Source organism: Capricornis sumatraensis, chromosome 20 (assembly GCF_032405125.1).
Source record: "Capricornis sumatraensis isolate serow.1 chromosome 20, serow.2, whole genome shotgun sequence".
NCBI lineage: Eukaryota > Metazoa > Chordata > Mammalia > Artiodactyla > Bovidae > Capricornis > Capricornis sumatraensis.
This window is the reverse complement of record NC_091088.1, coordinates 43,814,028-43,833,356: the sequence shown is the minus strand read 5'-3', so window position 1 is coordinate 43,833,356 and position 19,329 is coordinate 43,814,028. Positions and strand designations below refer to the sequence as shown.

General features: G+C 51.1%; 1 protein-coding gene across 1 annotated transcript in view; it reads right to left on the bottom strand.

The window, feature by feature from the left end:
• ZFHX3 (zinc finger homeobox 3) overlaps positions 1-17,899 on the bottom strand; it is a 159,225-nt gene extending 141,326 nt beyond the window's left edge. The window contains exons 1-2 of the mRNA XM_068992276.1: positions 15,184-17,899; positions 9,879-10,375 (exon numbers count right to left, since the gene is read on the bottom strand). Coding sequence (XP_068848377.1) covers positions 9,879-10,375; positions 15,184-17,899 — 3,213 coding nt within the window. The remainder of the gene's footprint in view (positions 1-9,878; positions 10,376-15,183) is intronic.
• Between the last annotated feature and the right edge of the window lie 1,430 nt (positions 17,900-19,329).

The following is a 19,329-nucleotide window of genomic DNA, read 5'->3' as shown; positions in this document are numbered from 1 at the left end:
CAGGAAAATGTGAATTTCAGATAAGAAATAGGATTATTATTTTATGGAACATACTTATAATAAAAATTATGTGGCTTTGTCTGAAATGTACACTTAGCTGGGGATTTCATACTTTTATTTGCTAAATTTGGCACCTTGGCCTTGAGGTCTTTGCAGAGGTATTTTTAAAGGTAAGTCATATATACATATGTGTACACACACACACATATATATATATATATATTTTTTTTTTTTTTTTTTCAGCCTCTTGGGCTCCAGGGCACATGGGCCTACTTCCTCCAAGGCATGTGGGATCTAAGTCCCCTGGCCAGGGATGGACCCAACGTCCCCTGCATTAGAAGGTGGATTCTTAACCACTGGACCACCAGGGAAGTCCCTGAGCCATTTCCAGTGCTCCACAGGGTCACCAGTCTGATGCTGCTGGTTTCAATAACCTCCAATATCTCTGTGAGCAATAGAATTTTTTTTTTTGGCTGTAACATTTTTAACTTTCACCCTACAACCTGGTTGCTTTAAAAAAAAAAAAAAAACCTCTGGAATCCTGTTTATTAAATATTAAAGTATGAAATGACTCCGTGCTACCAAAAAGGTTTTCATAGCAACAGCCTTTCCCACCCTACACTTAAATAGTATTTATAGTTTCATGTTATGTTGGAAAAAAAAAAAAAGACTCAAGGCTTTGGTTCAGGTGTATTATGTAATTATTTAAAAACTTTTGCCTTCCAACAATGCTCCTGACAATGCTTGATTGTTCCCTTATAATTTCCCTTTCAAAATAAAAAACCAGAAACACCTGTTGGGACTAAATGTATTCAAATTTGCCCTTTTAGTCCAAGTCGTGGGCAGGTTGAAAGGACTCAAAGTTGGGTTTACGCCTTTGCCCGCTATGAGCTGGCACAGCTTTCCTCCAGACGGGGTTTACCTGGAGCAACTTCAGCACATGGAATTACTCTGGAATGTAGAGGCAATGGAATATTTGCAGCAAAATTCTCCTAAGGGTCACAGACCACCCCTAAGACAGCAGATGGCATCCATGAAAAGAATTCCACTAGGAGTATGGGGCTGGGGTCGGGGTGGGGGATGGAGAGTTTGAGATTCTTCTTTCTCAAGAAGGTCTAGGGCTCACTCAAGAATTTGTTGGGGTGAGGGAGAGGGGAGATGGGAGGGTTAAATGTTTCGACAAAGTGGTATAGTTCCTAGACTACCCGACTCCTCAAGCTGGGGTGAAGGGCCGTGGTCCGTCTTCTCTGGAACCCAGGAGACCTGTCACCAGTAGCTGAAGACAGCCCCTCCTGGAAACCAGAAGACACAGCCATGCCATCTCCACACTACCCGAATGAGAACTTCGGAAAAGCAAACTTCTCGGACATTCAGTGTTTGTTCTTTCTCTATTAAATAAATGGTGAGACCCATAGTCTTCACTAAGAAACAATTTAAAAAAAAAAATTGGCCCCTCTCTCAAGCCCCCTTCTCTCCTAGAGACTCCTTCATCCTGGTGAATTTGATGAAGGTAATTAATCCAAGAAATTCCACCCCAGAGAATATGTGGGAGAGGATGAGGAAAAGGAGAGAGGAACAAACATCATCCATGGGGCTTCACAGGCCTGGAAAAGAGAGCATCTGTCTCTGTTCCCTCTTCCTGCACCTCAGTGCTTCTGACAGCAGTACCTGGTAAACATGCCCAGACTGACCCAAATCTGCACAGTACTCGGGGGTGCTCTGTAAGCTCTACAAACGGGGGACAATGAACAGGGCTTCTCACATCAGCAAGGGAAGAAGAGCTATTTGAGAAACTGCTGAACACCCGACCATCCAATCTGAAAGAAAATGTAGTTCTAAATCACACAATACAGAGGCCTCCACTATACCATATGTACCTCTCAGAGGAAAGTCTTCAATGTGGGGAGAAAGTACTAAAGAAACTATCAATCAAGCGGTGCCAGTCTGCCTGGGTTTGAAGACCGACTCCAACAACGCTCATTTGCTGGTGACTTACAGCGCCCTCTGCCTTGGTTCCCCCATTTGAAAACAGGTGGGTCAACAGAAGAATAAACCAATGAATACCTGTATACCTGCTAGTGGTAAGTGTCATGTAAGAGCTAGTGATTACTTTTATTATAATATTAGCAGCAAGACAGAGCCCCCCTGGGAAAAGAGAACCATAAAGAAACAGATGTGCAGATTGGACAGCACATAGATGAAAAGTTCCTGTAGGGTGAAGCATATTATAAGCTAAGTGAAAGACGAATAACAGACCCGCAGAAACTACCGCAATATCCACGGCACAGAAGGAGCTGTTGGCCCCGATAAACCAACAGCTTTTGCAAATCAACCAAAAAAAAAGACCAACCCGCCAAAATAGATGAAAGAATGAATGAAAACAGGGCAAAGACTGTGAACAGAAAAGTCACTAAGGAAATTTAGACAGACAATAAATGCATGAAAACATCTTCACCCTAACAATTAAAGAGACGCACACTGGGACAAATTCACAAACGGCATGAAAACAGAAAAATAAGACTGTGTTGGTCACCATGTGGCAGTTTGAATATCATCTATTATAGGGAGGGGATAAAATGTTCTTAATAAAACTTGAAATGTTTAATAGTTAAAATACTTAAAACTTTATGTTTAAAATATTCTTAATAATGTTAATAATATTCTGAAAGGGTCTTCTTTCTGAAGGGCCATTAGGGAGGATGCTATCTATGGGCACAGCACCCTAAAACCTGCGGGCCTTCTTCTTGGAACAGCTCGAGTGTGGAGAGACTTCCCTACCATAAGCTCAAAACTGCAGGTATCATGAATGCACATCAGCAAGGGCCTGGTCAGTGAGTGGAAAACTACCCAGCCACTAAAAAGAGTGAATGAGATCGATATGCTACGACCGGAAATTATTTTCAGGATATAGGTTACATGAAAAAAGCAAACCAAAAGCATAGTGTGTGTCCAGGAGATTTCATAAGGGAATAAAATGTATGTATACACTCAGGCACACTTTCTATCACTATAAGCATAGGGAAAAAAAACCCAACAACCCCAAAAGAGATAATTAGATAACCTAATCTGTATCTCAACAGAAGAGCTGGAGAGTAGAAAAAGGACTTCCACTTTAAAGACTGCTGAAAAGTACTTGAAGGTGTGAGGAAGGGCTAAGGTGTGATACGGTATACACGCCACATAATTCCAATTTTCTAAGATGCCTCACCCATCTTGTTAAATCAAAAAGAAAGAAAGAAAAATATGTTATCCTCTTTGATGGAGTTAGGCAAATGATTTGGAGCTTCCCTGGTGGCTCAGACGATAAAGTGTCTGCCTGCAATGCGGGTGACCTGAGTTCGATCCCTGGGTCAGGAAGATCCCCTGGAGAAGGAAATGGCAACCCACTCATGTACTCTTGCCTGGAAAATTCCATGGACAGAGGAGCCTTGTAGGCTACAGTCCACGGGGTCGCAAAGAGTCGGACACGACTGAGTGACTTCACTTCACTTATATTCTCTTATACATAGCTGGATTTCTCAAAATTTCTACAATGAACACACATTACTCATACTAATAATTTTTACTATAAAAAAATAAGGAATCCACATTTTATTATTCATTTACACTTGAGGTAAACTCAGAATGCTAGTCTTGTAACAAATAATAATAATAATATTCTGAAGGAGTCTCCTCAGTTCTTTACCATCCACAAAAAGGATTCAGGAAGGGTGAGAGAAAATAAAAATATTAAAAGTACTTGGGGGGAAAAAAGGAGGAACTGTTATGGAAAACTGGTCTTTCAATAGGTGGAATATTTAGTTGTTTATTTTGACCATGCCGTGCAGCATGTGGAACCTAAGTTCCCTCACCAAGGATCACACCCATTCCCCCTGGCATTGGGAGCACTGAGTCTTAACCACTGGACTGCCAGGGACTCCCAAGGTGGCATATTTACTACTGGACAGATTAAAAACAGGCACAGCTAGTAAGACTTCGATTCCATTATTCGGTATCTGAAGTGTGGAGCCAAAAGGTGAACAGGGATCCAACCTTCCTGGGTGAAAGTCTGTGCAGCCCAGTAACCAGAGGGCAAAGCCTGGCTTAGAGCCAATCAGCTGAGGGAATGTGTTGAATCACATGGTACACTGGAGGGATTCACAGATGCAGGATGGTTATGGAGGGAGGGCAAGGCTGCAGTGCGGTGTCGACCTTCCACACAGCACCCACCAGCCATCTGCTGGCCAAGCACTCCTATATCACGTGTTGGCCACAGTTCCTACCGCGCTGAAGGGTTCAATCTGTCCCAGTATGAGCCCTGCCTCTAAGAAAAAGATTCCATCTTTCCACCTTCCCAGAGCCCCCCGGAAGTTAGCTGGTGACCAGAACCACTGCCAGGGTTCACCCAGCTCTCCAGGGGTGACCAGGGGACCCATGTGCACAGTCTCCCAGTCCAGCCCCAGGAGCCTCAACTCCGCAAGCCCAGCCATCAAGTGAGGGAAATGAACTTCAGACCCCCAGCTGTGCTGGGAGATGGAAGGCATGAAGGCGAAATGTGCTAAGATTTACCAAAACATCTGGCCTTTCACACCTTCTAAATCAGCCACAGGAAAACACTCCCCGCCTTTCATTTTTGGTTGAAGGCACCAAAGTATAGAGAGAAGAAGGCAGAGGTATGCACTTAAAATAAATAAATAAATAAATAGTCACCCTAATGAGAAAACAAGGTTTAAGGAAACTGGTTCCAGAGTGACGATGTAAACCAGATGACACCTGTAACAGGGCTTCAGACGCGAAGCCACATCAGGGCGGCGAGGAGGAGGAGTGAGGCGGGAGGGGCAGCTTTTTGTTTCCCAAGCAGGACAAAGGCTGCCAGTCACCATGTGTGGGCACAAAGTGTGCAGCTGCGTGCCTAAGACCCCCTATGCTGTGCACCCATAAAAGGGCATGAAGAATGCAACCTTCAGCCCAAATCTCTTTGTCTAACTTGTACATCTGATCTGTCCATCCATCCTTTGGTGAACTTACTACCCTGCTGGGAGAGTGAACCCTGAGTTTCTTACACATCAGGGAAATAACTGGGAAGACAGATTCCAAAGTAATGCAGAGTCTGGCAGAGGGTTTCTTCCTTCCTTCTACCTCAAATAATCTGAACAGCATCGAAGTCCACTATGTAGAGAATCTAGGTACCTATCTTTCAGTCAATTGGTTCCACACTCTACTTCTTTGTTTAGGCCAAAGAGACTTGGTGTCTCCCCCTCGGTTTGCCTGGGGGACCCTACACAACCCACATGGGGTCCAGACTCAACTCTGAGCGAAGACAAGCTTCTTTGTGTACAACTTAAGATTAATATGAAAACTTGGGGCTGGGCCCAATCAAAGGAAAGTCAGCTGGGAACTGTTGGAGTAACAGATTCTGGTGGGGGTCTTAATCTATCTGCTCAAGTTGATGGATTTCCATCCCAATGACTCTCAGGTGAAGAAAAACATCAAAGTGAAAGCCAGACTCTGATAGTTGGCAGGTGTGCACTGATCTCCAGCTGCCCTTTCGGCACCTTCCTCCCCCAAGCAGAAAACACTTCAATGTTCAGAGAGCTTGCCAGGGACAGCAGGGAAGTCCAGATAAATACAGAAGGGCTCACGTGAGCCCTGAACCCACTCCCTGGCTCATGATCTGCCTAGCACAGAGGAGAGTGGAGGGCAGGCGTTATCAGTACCTGCTGCACCCCCCCCACCACCACCACCACTATTTAAGACAAGCAAGGGCACCCTGCATTGCTGTAGGGGGAAGGAATTGGAGATTGGGGCCCAGGAGCAGGTCCTCCAGGAGAAAAGTGAAAACATTTATGTGGGACAGCAGTCAGGTACAGAATTCCCCTTCCAGACCTCAAGCCCTCATGAGAGACAAGCATCTTACCCACAACACGCTTCCATTCTGGCTCTGATGAATCGCTATAGACAAAAAAAAAAAGAAAAAAAAACAAAGAGTTCGGCTTCTAAGCCTGACTGGGGTCCCTGGTCTTTCCGCTGCATCACAGCGTCGCTCAATCACAGTGCTCGTGATGGCAGCCGTGAGGGTATGGATATACGACCACTGGGGGCTGGACCAGGGCCACCACGACAGTAAGTCCACTACGCACGAACCTTCAAGTAGTGAACTTTCAAAGACGTGAACGTGCATTCCACCAAGGCCAGGCGTGAGGGAAACTGCAGCCGGCCCTCCGTCGCCTATTGCTGACAATCCTTCAGCTCTACCGTCTCCCGCCTCCTCTCCCCCTCCATCGGTAACTCTTCCTGCCTGTTCACTCGACGCCCGCCCCTGTGTGCCAGATGGTGCACTGTAATAGTAAGCTGTTACAGCTTACAGTATAGAATACTGTACTGCAGGATTAAAAATGTTTTATTCTTGTGTTTTTTAAAAAACGTATTATTAATGTTTGTGTGAAAAGTATTATAAACCTATTACAGTACAGTACTATATCACCAGTTGTGTTAGCTGGGTACCTAGGCTAACCTGGTTGGACTTACACACACCCTCTCAGAGTGGAACTTGATTATATGTAGGAGGACTTAACGTATTTAAAGACTTGAGGAATTCAATCACAAGCATTTCAGAAAATTAACCTGGGAGCCAAGCAAAAAAGGAAACAGCTTCCATCTGATGCCAGGGGCGCTCCACCTGAACTCTACTTTCTTTCACTTCCAGGAGGCATAAAGAAGTCGATGAACATTAATCTTGATTTTAAAACCACTCTCACACAATACTCCAAACTAACCAGACAGTCCCAGGCAAGAGAGATAGAATCACCAGTTTCCCCATTTTGCTGATCAGCCCAACCCTCTCCTGTGTCCGGATAAGAAATTATCTCATGCTTTCAGATGGCTCACTCCTAATCCAGCAACATACGCACCAGGATTTATGACACCAAGAGGGAGAGACTCTGGACCTGTCTGAGACCCAGTGACAGACCGGAAAGCCACACTTCTGCTGGTGCCCCTGAGACTGCTGGTCTGTCTCCTCAAGCAGGGAAAAGGAAGAGGAGAGGGTGGGAGACCCGCGAGGAAGTCGAAGCCATCACGGCCACTTGAGGAGATGCAGCAGAAGGCAAGTGTGGCATCTCCTTGACGGATCCATGAGCAATCTGCCAGGGAACCAAGATGGGGTGAGGCGGGGGGGCGGGGCAGGGGCGAGGGTGGGCCATGGGGAAGGGGGCAGTGAGGAGGGCCGTGTGTGAGAAGCTGGGGGCCCTCCCCGGGTCAGCAGCATCTGGAGCTGTTTCTCTAGCAGACAGTAAAGAACTCGATTATACCCAGTTAACTGTGCTCTAAACTGATTATGCATGTGCTGGGCTAATGGATTACATTAGCAAGAGGAAAAATAACATGCAATCAATCTCCATTTACCACAGGCCACACCAGGGCCTACAGAAAAGCTGACTCTCGAACCACCTCCGATCCCCACCCGAAATCCCAGGTCTGACAACAAGACCCTGTGCTAGGGACCCCCTCGGTGGCGAGAGAAGTTTATCTCAGTCACATCGCGGGGCAGAAAGGCCTTGAGGCAGGCACTGAAATGGTAAGATTCTGGGTCACATCTGGGAGTGGGTGGGAGAGCTCCCCGCCCCCCATGGCAGAGTCACAGGGACATTTGTTACCCAAGCTAATGAGACCAGACTAACGACCTTCGGCTCCTGACCCAGGGAATTCTGTCCTGAATGTGGGTGGAGATCACCCCTGGCGGGTGCCAGCCATCCACACTGCCTGGGCACCTCTCCTCCGAGCGCTGGTCCCCACATCCCACCCTGCATTCCCACATCTTCACTTCCGCAACGCTGCCTTTTCTGAGCAGGAGACTCCTCCATCTTTACTAAGGAGAAAAGATGAGAGAACTACGGCAGGGGAGGATGGGCGTTCGGGCTAGCTGAGCAAAGCACAAAGGGTGACGCTCCAGTCGCTTCCCTCACATCCGCCCTGAACACCACCTCTACCCGATTCTCAAGGTGTCCCCAGAGGACAAGGAGTGGGGACCAGCAAGGGATGCAGTCAGCGAATCCCCCAAGTTCCAGGCCCTTTGGAAGGAAGCAAACCCAAGGCTGCTCTTACTGGAGGCCCCAGTGTGGACAGTTAATGACCACCCCACACATTCTAGAACCTAAAAGGCAATGTTTCTCCTCGGATGGAAGAGGCCAGCTTCATGCCCCCTCTAAAGGACCGCATTCAAAGCTGCATACGACCTTCCAGGGCCGCACTGGGTCCTTCGTACTAATTTTCGCTCAGTTGGGTCGTTTAGAAACTCTTTTTTTCTTTTCCCATGGGTATCTCCATCAGGTTTTCACGACCACACCGGCACCACCCTGTGGCCAGTGAGAACCTCCGATCTAAACTGATGGCCAGGAGCCTCTCTTTCCAAGGGTAGCACCCAGGGAAGCCAACGAGTGAGGGTCCAGCTCACGGAGAACAGGGCGGGCTTGGCTGTCTGGTGTCTAGACCCTCCCCTCCACACCGCGTGAGCCCATTCATGCCTGAGTCAGCAGTCAATTCCAGAACATTCTACCCCCACCACCTTGCGCCTGCTTTCTCCTCCTTTCCCGAAAATGGTTCCTCACCCATCCAGCCAGGCCTCTAGACAAGCTGAGAATGAGCAACTGTAAAATGAACTGCACTTTTCAGTCTCCGCAGAGGCTGATGTGGGGACAGGGTCAGCGTCTTCCTTATTTGGAGTCTCCGTTTAAAATCACTATAAGCAGAGAGGGGATTCAGGGAGCTCAGGGTAAGGGGCAACCTGGCCCACAGATGTGGGAATCCGTGTGAATGAAAGTGGGGAGGCTGATAACAAGAGGGAGGGAAACGGAGAGATAGGGAGAGGGCGTGGAAGGGACGTGGAGGGAGGCTGGGCAGATTTATGGCGATTTGTACCTGATTGTTCATACTAAAGCCATTATGGGATGATTAGAGAAAAAGGTGAGGCTTTAAGTCCAGTGAAAATCAATAGAAACGTCTGGAGCAATTCTGCCGTGCAAGTGGAAGGACTATTACAGTATCCGAGCGCCTCCTCCTCGTTACCGTCTATGGACTGAGGGGAAGCAGGAAGGGGGCAGGGAGGGGTGAGAAAGGAGGGCTGGGGTGAGGAAGGAGGGAGTTGAAGGAATGAGAGGTGGAGAGGACTTAGGAGGAGGAGGAAGGCAGAAGCCCAGCCAAAAAAGAAAAGAAAATACGAGGAAGAGAACAGAGGCACAGAACACGGCAAACGGGAAAAAAGAAAAAAGGGGCCCCTCATTTGACCGTGTTTTTCCCCATAGCACTCACCACCTTCTAGCCTACCATATAATTTATTTACTGTGTCTATCACCCATCCCCCAAAAGAATGGACACTCTGGGAGGGCAGGGACTTTTTGTCTGCCTTGTGCATGGATGCAGGCTCAGAACAGGGCCTGGGTTATGGGAGGGGTTCAACATGTATCTCTTGAATGAATGAATGAATGAACAAATAAACAAAGCACCCCAGGGGGCATTCAGGGCACAGAGGCTAAGAACGGGGGAATAACCAGATGGAAAAGGAGAACAGAAAGCCTGCAGGGAAACACAGGAGCACAAAGGGAAAGGGGGAACTAGGGAAATGGCAATGGTGACTTAGGAAAGAAGTCAGTTCTAAGGAAGGTAGGTGGAACAATGCATAGTATTGGGCTGCTATAAATACAACCTGGCCCCCAAATGAGGCACCCTGCAGAGAGATCCTTCAGTTCCCAGCTGAAGCCCTCCACCGTGTCACCAGCTCCCCTCTCAATGCCAGGGTACCAGCCAGTCCCTGCAGTTAATGGCACGAAGTGTCCGTCTGCCCCCAGCCTTCTGGTCACCCAGGGGATCTGCTCCGCTCCTTCCAGAGACAGTCCGGGGCTTACCTTGTACAGCTTCAGGCTGGCCTCGTGCCTGGAGTTGACCGTGTGCAGCCGCAGCTTCTCCAAGCTGTTGGTGTAGTAGTCACAGGCGTTGCACTTGAGGTGCACGGGGTTGCCGATGGCCACGCACTTGAGCCGCCACTCGTTGGCCTTGCCGCCCTCCTTGATGTGGGCCACCAGCTGGTACTTCTGCACGTGCTTGTCCGTCTTGCAGTGCAGCTGGAAGTTTGCCTTGAGCTGGGTGTTGTAGCGGCAGAGCTTGCACTGGTACGAGTCCCCCATCACTGCCTTCCACTCCTCCTCCGGGAGGCTGCGCTCCACGTTCATGTGCAGCCCCAGCAGGTCCAGGGTGTCCGTGGTGAACTTGTTGCAGACGGCGCACTGGAAGAGCTTGAGCGACGGGTCGTTGGTCTGGATGAAGCTCTCGCCCAGGTTCATCAGCTCCTCCGACACCAGCTGCCCGCCCCCAAGCCGCATGTCTAGGGGGATTTCACCGCCCACTGCGGGGAAAGAGAAGGGAGAGAATCAGAGGCCGGGCTCGCAGTGTTCCTACCTGAGCCCCTGCCCACCCTCCACCATCCCTGACCCAGGTTCCTGCAGACAAAAAGATCACATTTCAAGCATCACAAGGTGCTATCCACTGCGGAAATTTACAACGAAGAAGGTTGTGTTGTTATGTTTGTTTTATTCTTTTGTAAAAGAATGCCTAGAAGAAGGCAGGAACCATATAATCTCTTGAATGTTTGAATTCAGCTCCTCACTCAGATCCAAGACAGACGTAAAAGCCATCACTCACTGGACATAGGAGAATCTGAGGCTTCAGACCCCAAACTGAGTCATAGCTGCGTTCTAAGACCCCCAAGCCTTCACGGTGAATCAGAATTGGGCTGAGCAGCAGCACGGCCTAGCAGAACTTTTTGTGAAGAAGGAAACTCTGGGTATCTGGACTGTCCAACGTGAAAGTCACTAGTCACGTGGCTATGGGACACCTGACACGTGGCTAGGATAGAGCTGGGGAGCTGCATTTTTTTCATTTTTACTTCATTTACAGTTAGGTCAGTGGCTACTGTAGTGGACAGCGCGGCTCTAAATCTGAGATTTCCAGAATGATCTCCTTATTCCTCAGCACAGCTGCCTGTCAGAGGCGCTGGCTCTTCCCACATCTCCCCAAGAGTACAATCATTTCCTGTCCATGAGCCCCCACACGGTGTGGAACGTAAGTCTACTCTGGGACCTGTCACGTTCCCCTCTGGCCTTATCTCAGCCATTCAATACAGGTGCAGCCTCTTTAGGACAAGGATCCAATCTTCTCCTTGCTGAACCTCTAGAGGGTACCCAGCCCTCCACACAGGGGCCCGAAAATCTGCCATGCCAGCCAGGGTACAGAGCAGCCAAAATGTTGCAGGTTTGGCAAGTTGGGTGGAGATGAGCAGTGCCGCGCAAAGGTCAGCTCACAGCCCTGGGAAAAACGGGGTCTGAGACGGCTCTGCTCCTCCCTCTCCACCCCAGCTCTTTCTCAGTCCGTCATGGCCCTGCATAAACCGAGGGCCGGCTCGCTCTCACTAGCGCTAACTTAATACTGTGAGCTCTTATTTCTGTCACGAGAAAGCCTTGGAAAGAGCAGCCTTCCCTCCATTACCTAGAAGCCTACAGTCGAGCAGAATGCCGAGTGTCGGCTTCTATTTTTTGCTTCTCCCCTAAACACACACACACTCAAGCTATGTCTCCCCGTGCCACTCCCCAACTGATATTTAAACCTGACCTTTTCACATGTGGCTGGGCTGAAGGTTTTTTGTTTTTGTTTTGATGACTGATTAGAATCCAACTTAGTAGCTAATCAAAGAAAAGATGGTACTATTTAAAAATTGGTTTTTTCTTATTTCTGCTGTATGAGGTACTCTCAGTGAGGAGCTCAGTCCAGACTCGACTGAGCAGAGTGGCAGGATTTGAAGCCTGCGGACAGTCTAGCAAGCCACAGAAATCTTTTGCATACACGTGCAGGAAGACTCTGGAAGCTTTCTGCCTGTCTTCTCTCCTGCCATCTCCCCTGGTGAGAGAGCCATAGCTATGACATTCTTCTCAGGACAAGAGAGAAAAAGAGATGGGGGAAAAAAAGCCTAAAAGCTCCATCCCTTAATAGGGATGCAGGCCAGGCAGCAACCACAAAACACATTCGATGTTCAGTGAAAGCAGAAACTGCCCGGAGGGTAAGACAAGGAGCAAACATATATTTGTTTCTGATGCCGACCACCTGAAGCATCAAATCTTCTTCAGTTTTAAAATTTAACCTCAACACATCAATACCGCACCAAAGAGAAATTCAGCTGTCACTTGCTGGGTGCCTGAGTGAGAGTGAGAAGTCCTCGGAACACACAAACGAATTAAGTCCCTGTTGCCATCCCAAGCTCTAAAAATGAAATGGAAATCCAAGACAGAAGCAGAGAAGCAGTGAAATGGGGGTGATGGGCAAGCCAAAACTCGCTCTGAGAACTATACCCTGGAGAACCACACACAGGGCTTGGGCTCCCACACATCCACTGGGCTGGAAGGAACAAATTCAGTCCCCAAGAAGTGGAGGAACCTCACCCAATTCACAGGCAGGTCAGGTGGGGGGAGAGAGCACACACTGAGAACTTAGCCAGTGCCTACTCTTGAGTCACGCCAGATGGATGGTCTTGGAGAGGACCCCATAGCCCCCCACATTTAATTTTAAGGCTGGAGACTGACACCCTGGCACAGAGTTCCGCCCTGAGCACATTCTCAGAGAGACACAGGGATTAAAAGACACCTCCTACAATCAAAAGCAGAGTCAGAGGAGTTCTTAAACCTGGTACAAATGTCCCATGGCCAGCCGGCTACTTAGGAAGCACGTAGGTGCCTTGGCGAGCCACCCATTTCTCCATGCTGTGCTAGACTATAATGCAGACAGATGTCTGGAAGGATGGTCATCTGGACGCAAGCCTCACATCTCACCTACAGGGTGACGCAAATTCAAGCAGACCAGACCAATGATGCCGAGCTTTTCCTTGACAGAGTCTAGAACGCACACGTCCCCAGGATCAGTGGAGGTTCCATCAAAGGGAGGAAGAGAGCACTGACTTCTGTGAGCAGGGGTGTCGTTCACAACCGCCACTTCCCCCTGCAGAGCCCAGTAATGCCTCACAACGCCCACAGCCTTCTCCCAGAGCGCCTAGGGACCAGTCAGCCGGGCTGCACGCGGAACTGAAAGCTACGCTCTTTCTACTGGCCTACGCTGCCTTCTGCTGAGGTCCCACGACTGAAGTAACGGGTCCAGGTGGACACATTCTATCACTCCCACAGGCACGCAGGCTTCTGGCGTCAAGTATTTTTGTCACTCTCACCCTCATCTCAACAGCGCTCGTGGCTTCAGGCAGGCACAGGAGGTGTTCAGGGACTCACCTCAATTGCCAAGCAGTGATGCTGGAAATTCAAGGGCCCTCCGTTGACTACCTGGATAAGGTCTTTAGAAGGAAGAACACTATTCTTTTAAGAAATAAAGTCCGGATCTTCTATGTATGTGCAGAACTCAAGGACCCGTTTCATATCTTTCACATCTGCCCTCTGTTCATGATGCACAGTGTCCCGCAGACTCACAGACAGCGGGTGCTAAAAGCAAGCCATTTATCTACCACTCAATTCAAGCCGCAGTCAGGATTACTGGTTTTCAAGGTAATTAAAAAGTCTTCACTTTGACCCAGTATGAACCCATACATTTCCTGTGTCTTCGTTTTACTTACATTATATTTGATTTACTCCAAGACCTGCTTCCCCAAGATTCTAAATCTCCAGATGAAGAAAACCCCACCGCCCGCAGGCTTTAGAAGCAGGACAGTCTTTGTGAGTACCGATGCCACTCATAGGTGTGCAACCCCCACGGTCACTCTTCAGACAAACAGAATGACTGATCCCTGTGCATCCGTGATTGACCAGTGGGTAAAACATCCTCAAACTGCGTGGTAAGAAAGGACCAACCACTCAGTGCTCCAAAATGGAGAACAAGATTAAAATTGCCAGGATTCAAATTTAAATGCATGGCAGGAAAAACAAATTAGATGCCGTGAAATACAACTCATCTGTAGCAATTAACACTGAAAGACCGCACAAATAAAGATGTGCCCACTGGGGAGGTTTAGCCCTCTGTGTGAACCTGAGCCATTCTAAGATAAAGGTGCTTGCTCATGCTCTGTTGCCAAGAACGACTTACTCCCATGTCAGTAAGGGGGTCGTGTGTCATTCAGGACATCACTGCTGGTCTCAAGAAGTTAGCTGGGTCAGGGAACCCAGGCGTGCGTAGTTGGGGCAGGCGGGGCCCGACCACCACGCTGGTGCTCGAGAAACTGGTTTGTACATTTGCTTGCTATAGAAGCTCTTCCCTAGAAGTGGTCACGGTTCTTTTTACATGAAGAGTTGGGGCTTTTGGCATCCAAATCCTGTCCTCTTGGTCCCATTCTGGCTCAATGAAGCCAACGGGTAAGACAGTTTTCCAATGTGAAGCCATGTACTCCATGGCAACAAAGGCTCCGTTAACCAGGATCTGACACTAGAATCAGGCTTTCTTTAATGTGCAGTTTTAGGACTTACGTGTTACTCATCTATCACATCTCTCCTCACGGTGTCCCCCTGGTCACCCGATTCCCAACTATACTAATCACTGGCAACTCACACAAGGTAATAAAAAGAACCTGCCTCTGTAAAGCATCAAGATCCCAGTAACAACACTGGAGAACTTTGGGAGACTTATCTGGGTGGCTGCTGGTCTGCTCACAACCAGACCTGGCTTATTTAAATAGGTTACACCACAGTTCTCAGATCCTCTTTCAGACGTGGCTGTCCCTACTGAAAACTACAGCAACACTTTCCTGGACATCTCAATAACTGTTTGACAAAACCCGCAAGTAGAGGGGAATTGTGGCGATTTTTCAAATCAAGAAAGGGACAGATAAAGGGGGGAGATGAGAACAGGAAGGAAAGCTGACCCAGAGCCAAATACTAGAAGAAACACTCAAAACTTCACGACACTTCGGTGGAGCCGGAGGGCACCTGTGTCTCATGTTGAACCCAAACCACTGTCCACGGGCTCCACACAAGAGTTCAGGGGATTCTAGAGAACCAAAAAAAAAGATGTGATGACTGGATGCTCCAGCAGAGCGCAGAACGACTCTCAAGACAGCAAAGGTTCACGAAATCCATGGGACTCGAGAGAGTCGGCGGGGACCTTGGCCCGCGCACACGTCCTCCCCGGTCTCACTCCCATCGCTCAGGACAGACACACACGGGGCAGCCTCACCTAGAGCAGGCGTCATGGCGGCCACGGGCCCGGCGGGGTCCAGCTGGAAGCCGCTCATCACGAACGGGGCGTCCGGGGCCGCGCTGTCCACCTTCAGGCTGGGCAGGCTGGCGCTCTGGGCCAGGTAGTACTGGTAGAGCTCGGCCTCGGCGGGGGCGGGCAGGCCGCCCAGGCCCAGGTGGCGGCCGTGCTGGGCCTGCGTCATGCTCTGCTGCAGCAGCATCATATTATGCATGTGCTTCTCGCTCGTCATGTGGATGCGCAGGTTCCGGGCCACGTTGGTCTCGTAGTCGCACACCTCACACCGCCAGGTGGGCTTGGTTTTTGGTTTGGTGGGCGAGGGGGCCCCACAGGAGCTGCCCATGTTGGCCGCAGCAGCGGCCGCTGCAGCTGCAGCCGCCGCCGCCCCAGCCGTGTGGCTGAACACCTGCTCCCCCCCGCCATTCTGTAGGTTCTGCATGTTGTTGAGATGCTTGTCGGACTGCATATGGATACTGAGGTTGCCTTTGGTCGTTGTGGAGTAGTTACACACCTCGCAGCGGAAAGGCTTGTAACCGCACGTGTAGCTCTCGCCTCGTGCCAGCCGGGGGTGGGGCTGCCCGCTCTTGCAGTAGACGCAGGAGCCCCCCGGCTCCGGGTGCTTCTCCTTCATGTGCGCCTCCAGCGTCTGCTGGTACTTGTAGTGCCAGTTGCACTTGGGGCACTTGAGTGTCTTGCACGAGTTGCGAGAATGCATCATGGTCATGTGGCCGCCCAGCGAGCGGGAGGAGCCCAGGACCGTGTCGCATTTGGGGCACTCCACGCCGCTCCCCGAGGGGCACTCCCCCACCCCGAGCTCACAGAGGGAGCCAGCGTGCTGGTGATGGGGGACGAAGCCCCCCTCGTCCCCCTCTGTGCTTTCATTTGGTTCTGGTGCTGTGGCATTGTCTTTATTGGCACTTTCATCAGCAAAGTCCAGCCTCCTGCCGCCCTCTGCCACGTTGGCCCTGACGCCCTCACTGTTAAAGCTTAAACGATTCCTCCTGTTCGCACCATCAAAGACAACAAAGGAAGAAGCGGAATTAGAACTAGTAGAAGCTGCGCCCCTCGACAGGGTCTGGAGCACATTAGGCATTAAGGGGGAGTTAGAAATGCTTTGGTTTGAGAGAGCAAGGTCCTTTTTGCTGCTACTACCTGCCGAGGCCCCGGGCTCCTCGGGGGGCCTGTCCTCCAGCTCGTCATCCAGCTCGCTTGGAAAGAGTCCTTTGCAGCCCTCCTCCTCCTCTTCTTCCTCCTCCTCTTCCTCCTCCTCTTCCTCTTCCTCCGCCTCCTCTTCCTCTTCCTCCTCCTCTGCCTCCTCCTCCGCGGGCTCTGCCTTCTCCGAGAAACAGTCTGGGTCACCCACTTCTTGCTTCTCTCCTTCTGCTGCCCCAGAGTCCTTGCCCTCTGAGGATTTGGTAGGACTGGAGGCCAGAGGCCCCAGGGGGACTGAGGTAATGGGGGTCTTCAGGACGGAGCTGGTGAGCCCGCCAAGGTTCAGGAGGGTGCTGGGGGTCAGGAGACCCGCCTGGGGCTGCTCGGGGCCAGCGGTGGGGCCAGCGGGGAGAGCCTCCTCCCCTTCCATTCGAATGCCACTGAATTTCCCGTAAAAACTGTGTCCAGGGCCTATGAGGTTAGCGGCGGAAACTAAAGGGAGTTGAAAGTTTTTGTTTTTTGGTTCCAGAAAACTTACAAGGGGTTCCTTGTCTTTGCCGATCCCTTGGATGATGGCGGAGATGTTCTTATTGCTAAGAATCTTCCGCTCCTCTTCACTCAGGGTCATTCGGTGGTCGTGCACCGCGTGGGTCACGAAGGAACGGACGTACCCGAAGGAGAGCTTGCACAGGAAACACATCAGGATGGGCTTCCTCTTGCCGTAGAGCACGAAGCCATCGAACTTGGACAGGTCCACGTTGTTGGGGGCGTCTTTGGATACGCAGGAGCTTTTGGCAGAGCCGTCGCTGTTTAGGTAATCCTTGTTGCTTTTGTGTCGCACGTCGAATACGCGGAAGCTGTGCAGGACAGGGCTGAGCCCCGCCAGGGCTGAGGTATTCGGGAAAGCCTGGTCTGGGCCCTCAAACCACTTCCCGAAGGATGAGGCTATGTGGAAAGTGTTGATGATCTGGGGGTAGCCGGGTGCCGCACAGGAAGGGTCCCCTTGCTTGCCCCCCGAGGTGGCGGCCGAGGGGAGGGCGTTCAGGAAGAGCGACGGGCCGGGCCCGCCGCCGCCGCCCTGGGTCAGCTGGCTCAGACTCTCCACAATGTACGCCGAGCCGTCGGGCTGGAACACGATCTCCCCGGCCAGGTTCTCCACGTCGCTCTCCTCGTCCCCCTCCTCGCTGCTGTCGCTGCCGCTCTCCTCCCGCGGCGGCGGCGGCGGGCGGGCGCCGGGGCAGTGGTGCTCCATGTAGGTCTGCAGGCTGGCGAAGGAGGCCGAGCACTCGTTGCAGCTGACCTCCTTGCCGGCGGCAGCGGCGGGCTCGGCGGCGGGCCCGGCCGGGGCGGTGCTCTCCGCGAGGCGCTCATCGAAGGGGGCCCTCAGGCCGTCCAGGGGCCCGTGGCTCTCGCTTGCGGGCTGCTCCATGCTACTGGGTTTGTCGGGGAGGTGGGTGCTGTTGAGTTCAGTCCATTGCTGGTGCTGAGGGATACCGCACCCATTGTCCTTCCCCGAGACGACGGGCGAGTCACAGCCTTCCATGGTAAGGCCTGCGTGGAGCTTTCATTGCACCCAGTACGGATCGGACCTGAAGGGCGGAGGCAAGGGGGAGAGGAGGGAGAGAAGGGGGAAGAGAGAGAGAAAGGAAAGAGGTTAGGAGGGCCGAGGCTAAGGTCCTGCACAGAGCACTCTGCCCTGGCAGGCTTCTGTCTTCCACACCCACAACAGAGACGGCGGGGCAGCAGGGACCCCCAGGCCGTCGCCCCACCCCGTCCAGGCTTAGCGGGTGGCGGTGCCCCTGGGTGTCACAGGAGGGGGGGGGTCGGGGAAAGGGGCAACAGGAGAAGCCCTTTCTGTCTTCAGACTGTCAGCTGCTGCACCCCTGGAGGCCAGTTTGAATTTGAGATCTTTGCAAGCACAGCGTTAAAGAGTCAGGGCCCGGCGATCAGGCAGGGGTCAGGACGAGGCTTGTTTTCAACTTGCCGGGACACAGAACGGTGGCCCCACCACACACAGATGGCAACACAAAGCCACCCCTGTTGCCCACACTGTCTGTGGGCCAGGGGAACACCTGGGACAGACAGAAAGACAGGAGAAAGACAACTTTGCAGCCCTAGAGAAAGGATGATGAACCTGGGCGGGGACATGCCATTTGATTTAGAAGCGAAGTTGTGCCGTTGCTCTTACTGACCACATTTTTAGTTTGAGAAATTCACAGAGAAGTGTTTGAGGGCTGCAGGGGTCAAGGGCAAGTGTGCGGGCCTGGGCAAGCTCTGTGAAGCCCCTCAAAGGCCCCATGGCTGCAGTCACCCTGTCCCAGTCTTGAAAACACTGTCTCATTTTACAAGTAGTAAAACTGAGGCCCTAGATCTAAAAAATAACTCCAGTGCCACCGGGACACTAAGAAAGGTAGCATTCTCAATTCCCATCTCCTCCCCACAACCCACAGAACACACTTGCTTGTGACTCAGCTGGCTTCAGACTCAAAATACAGAGGTGCAAAACATGAGCGTGATGTTTCTAGGAAGATCCACCCAGACTCTCGGTGGGCTGAGTCTGCCGCCAGCAGGGAGGATCTCGCCCTGCCTGGATGGAGCATGTTCACCACTGACTGGGTGGGTTCTGCTGTCAAGGATCTCACAGCGAGCTGAGATGGCAGCTGGGCTCCGCCAGCCCCAGTTCCACACCTGCCTCTTACTTATTAGTCGTTACCCAAGCAGCTGTCCTTCAGCCCTGGGGCTTTTCCGTTTCCGACTCCAAAGTGCCACTGAGCTCAATCTGCCCTCTGAGACCTCATGTCCCTGGGGAGGGAGACATTAGATCGCTTGCCTCTGCTCTGCTCCTGTGGCAACAACATCACAGGAGCGTTTCTTCTGTCTGGCCCCGCTCCTACAGGCAACTCAGCGCCTCGCAAGGTTTTCAAAGTGCTCACTGTGAATCCCAGGCCACCCTCCCTGCCACGCCTCCTTCCT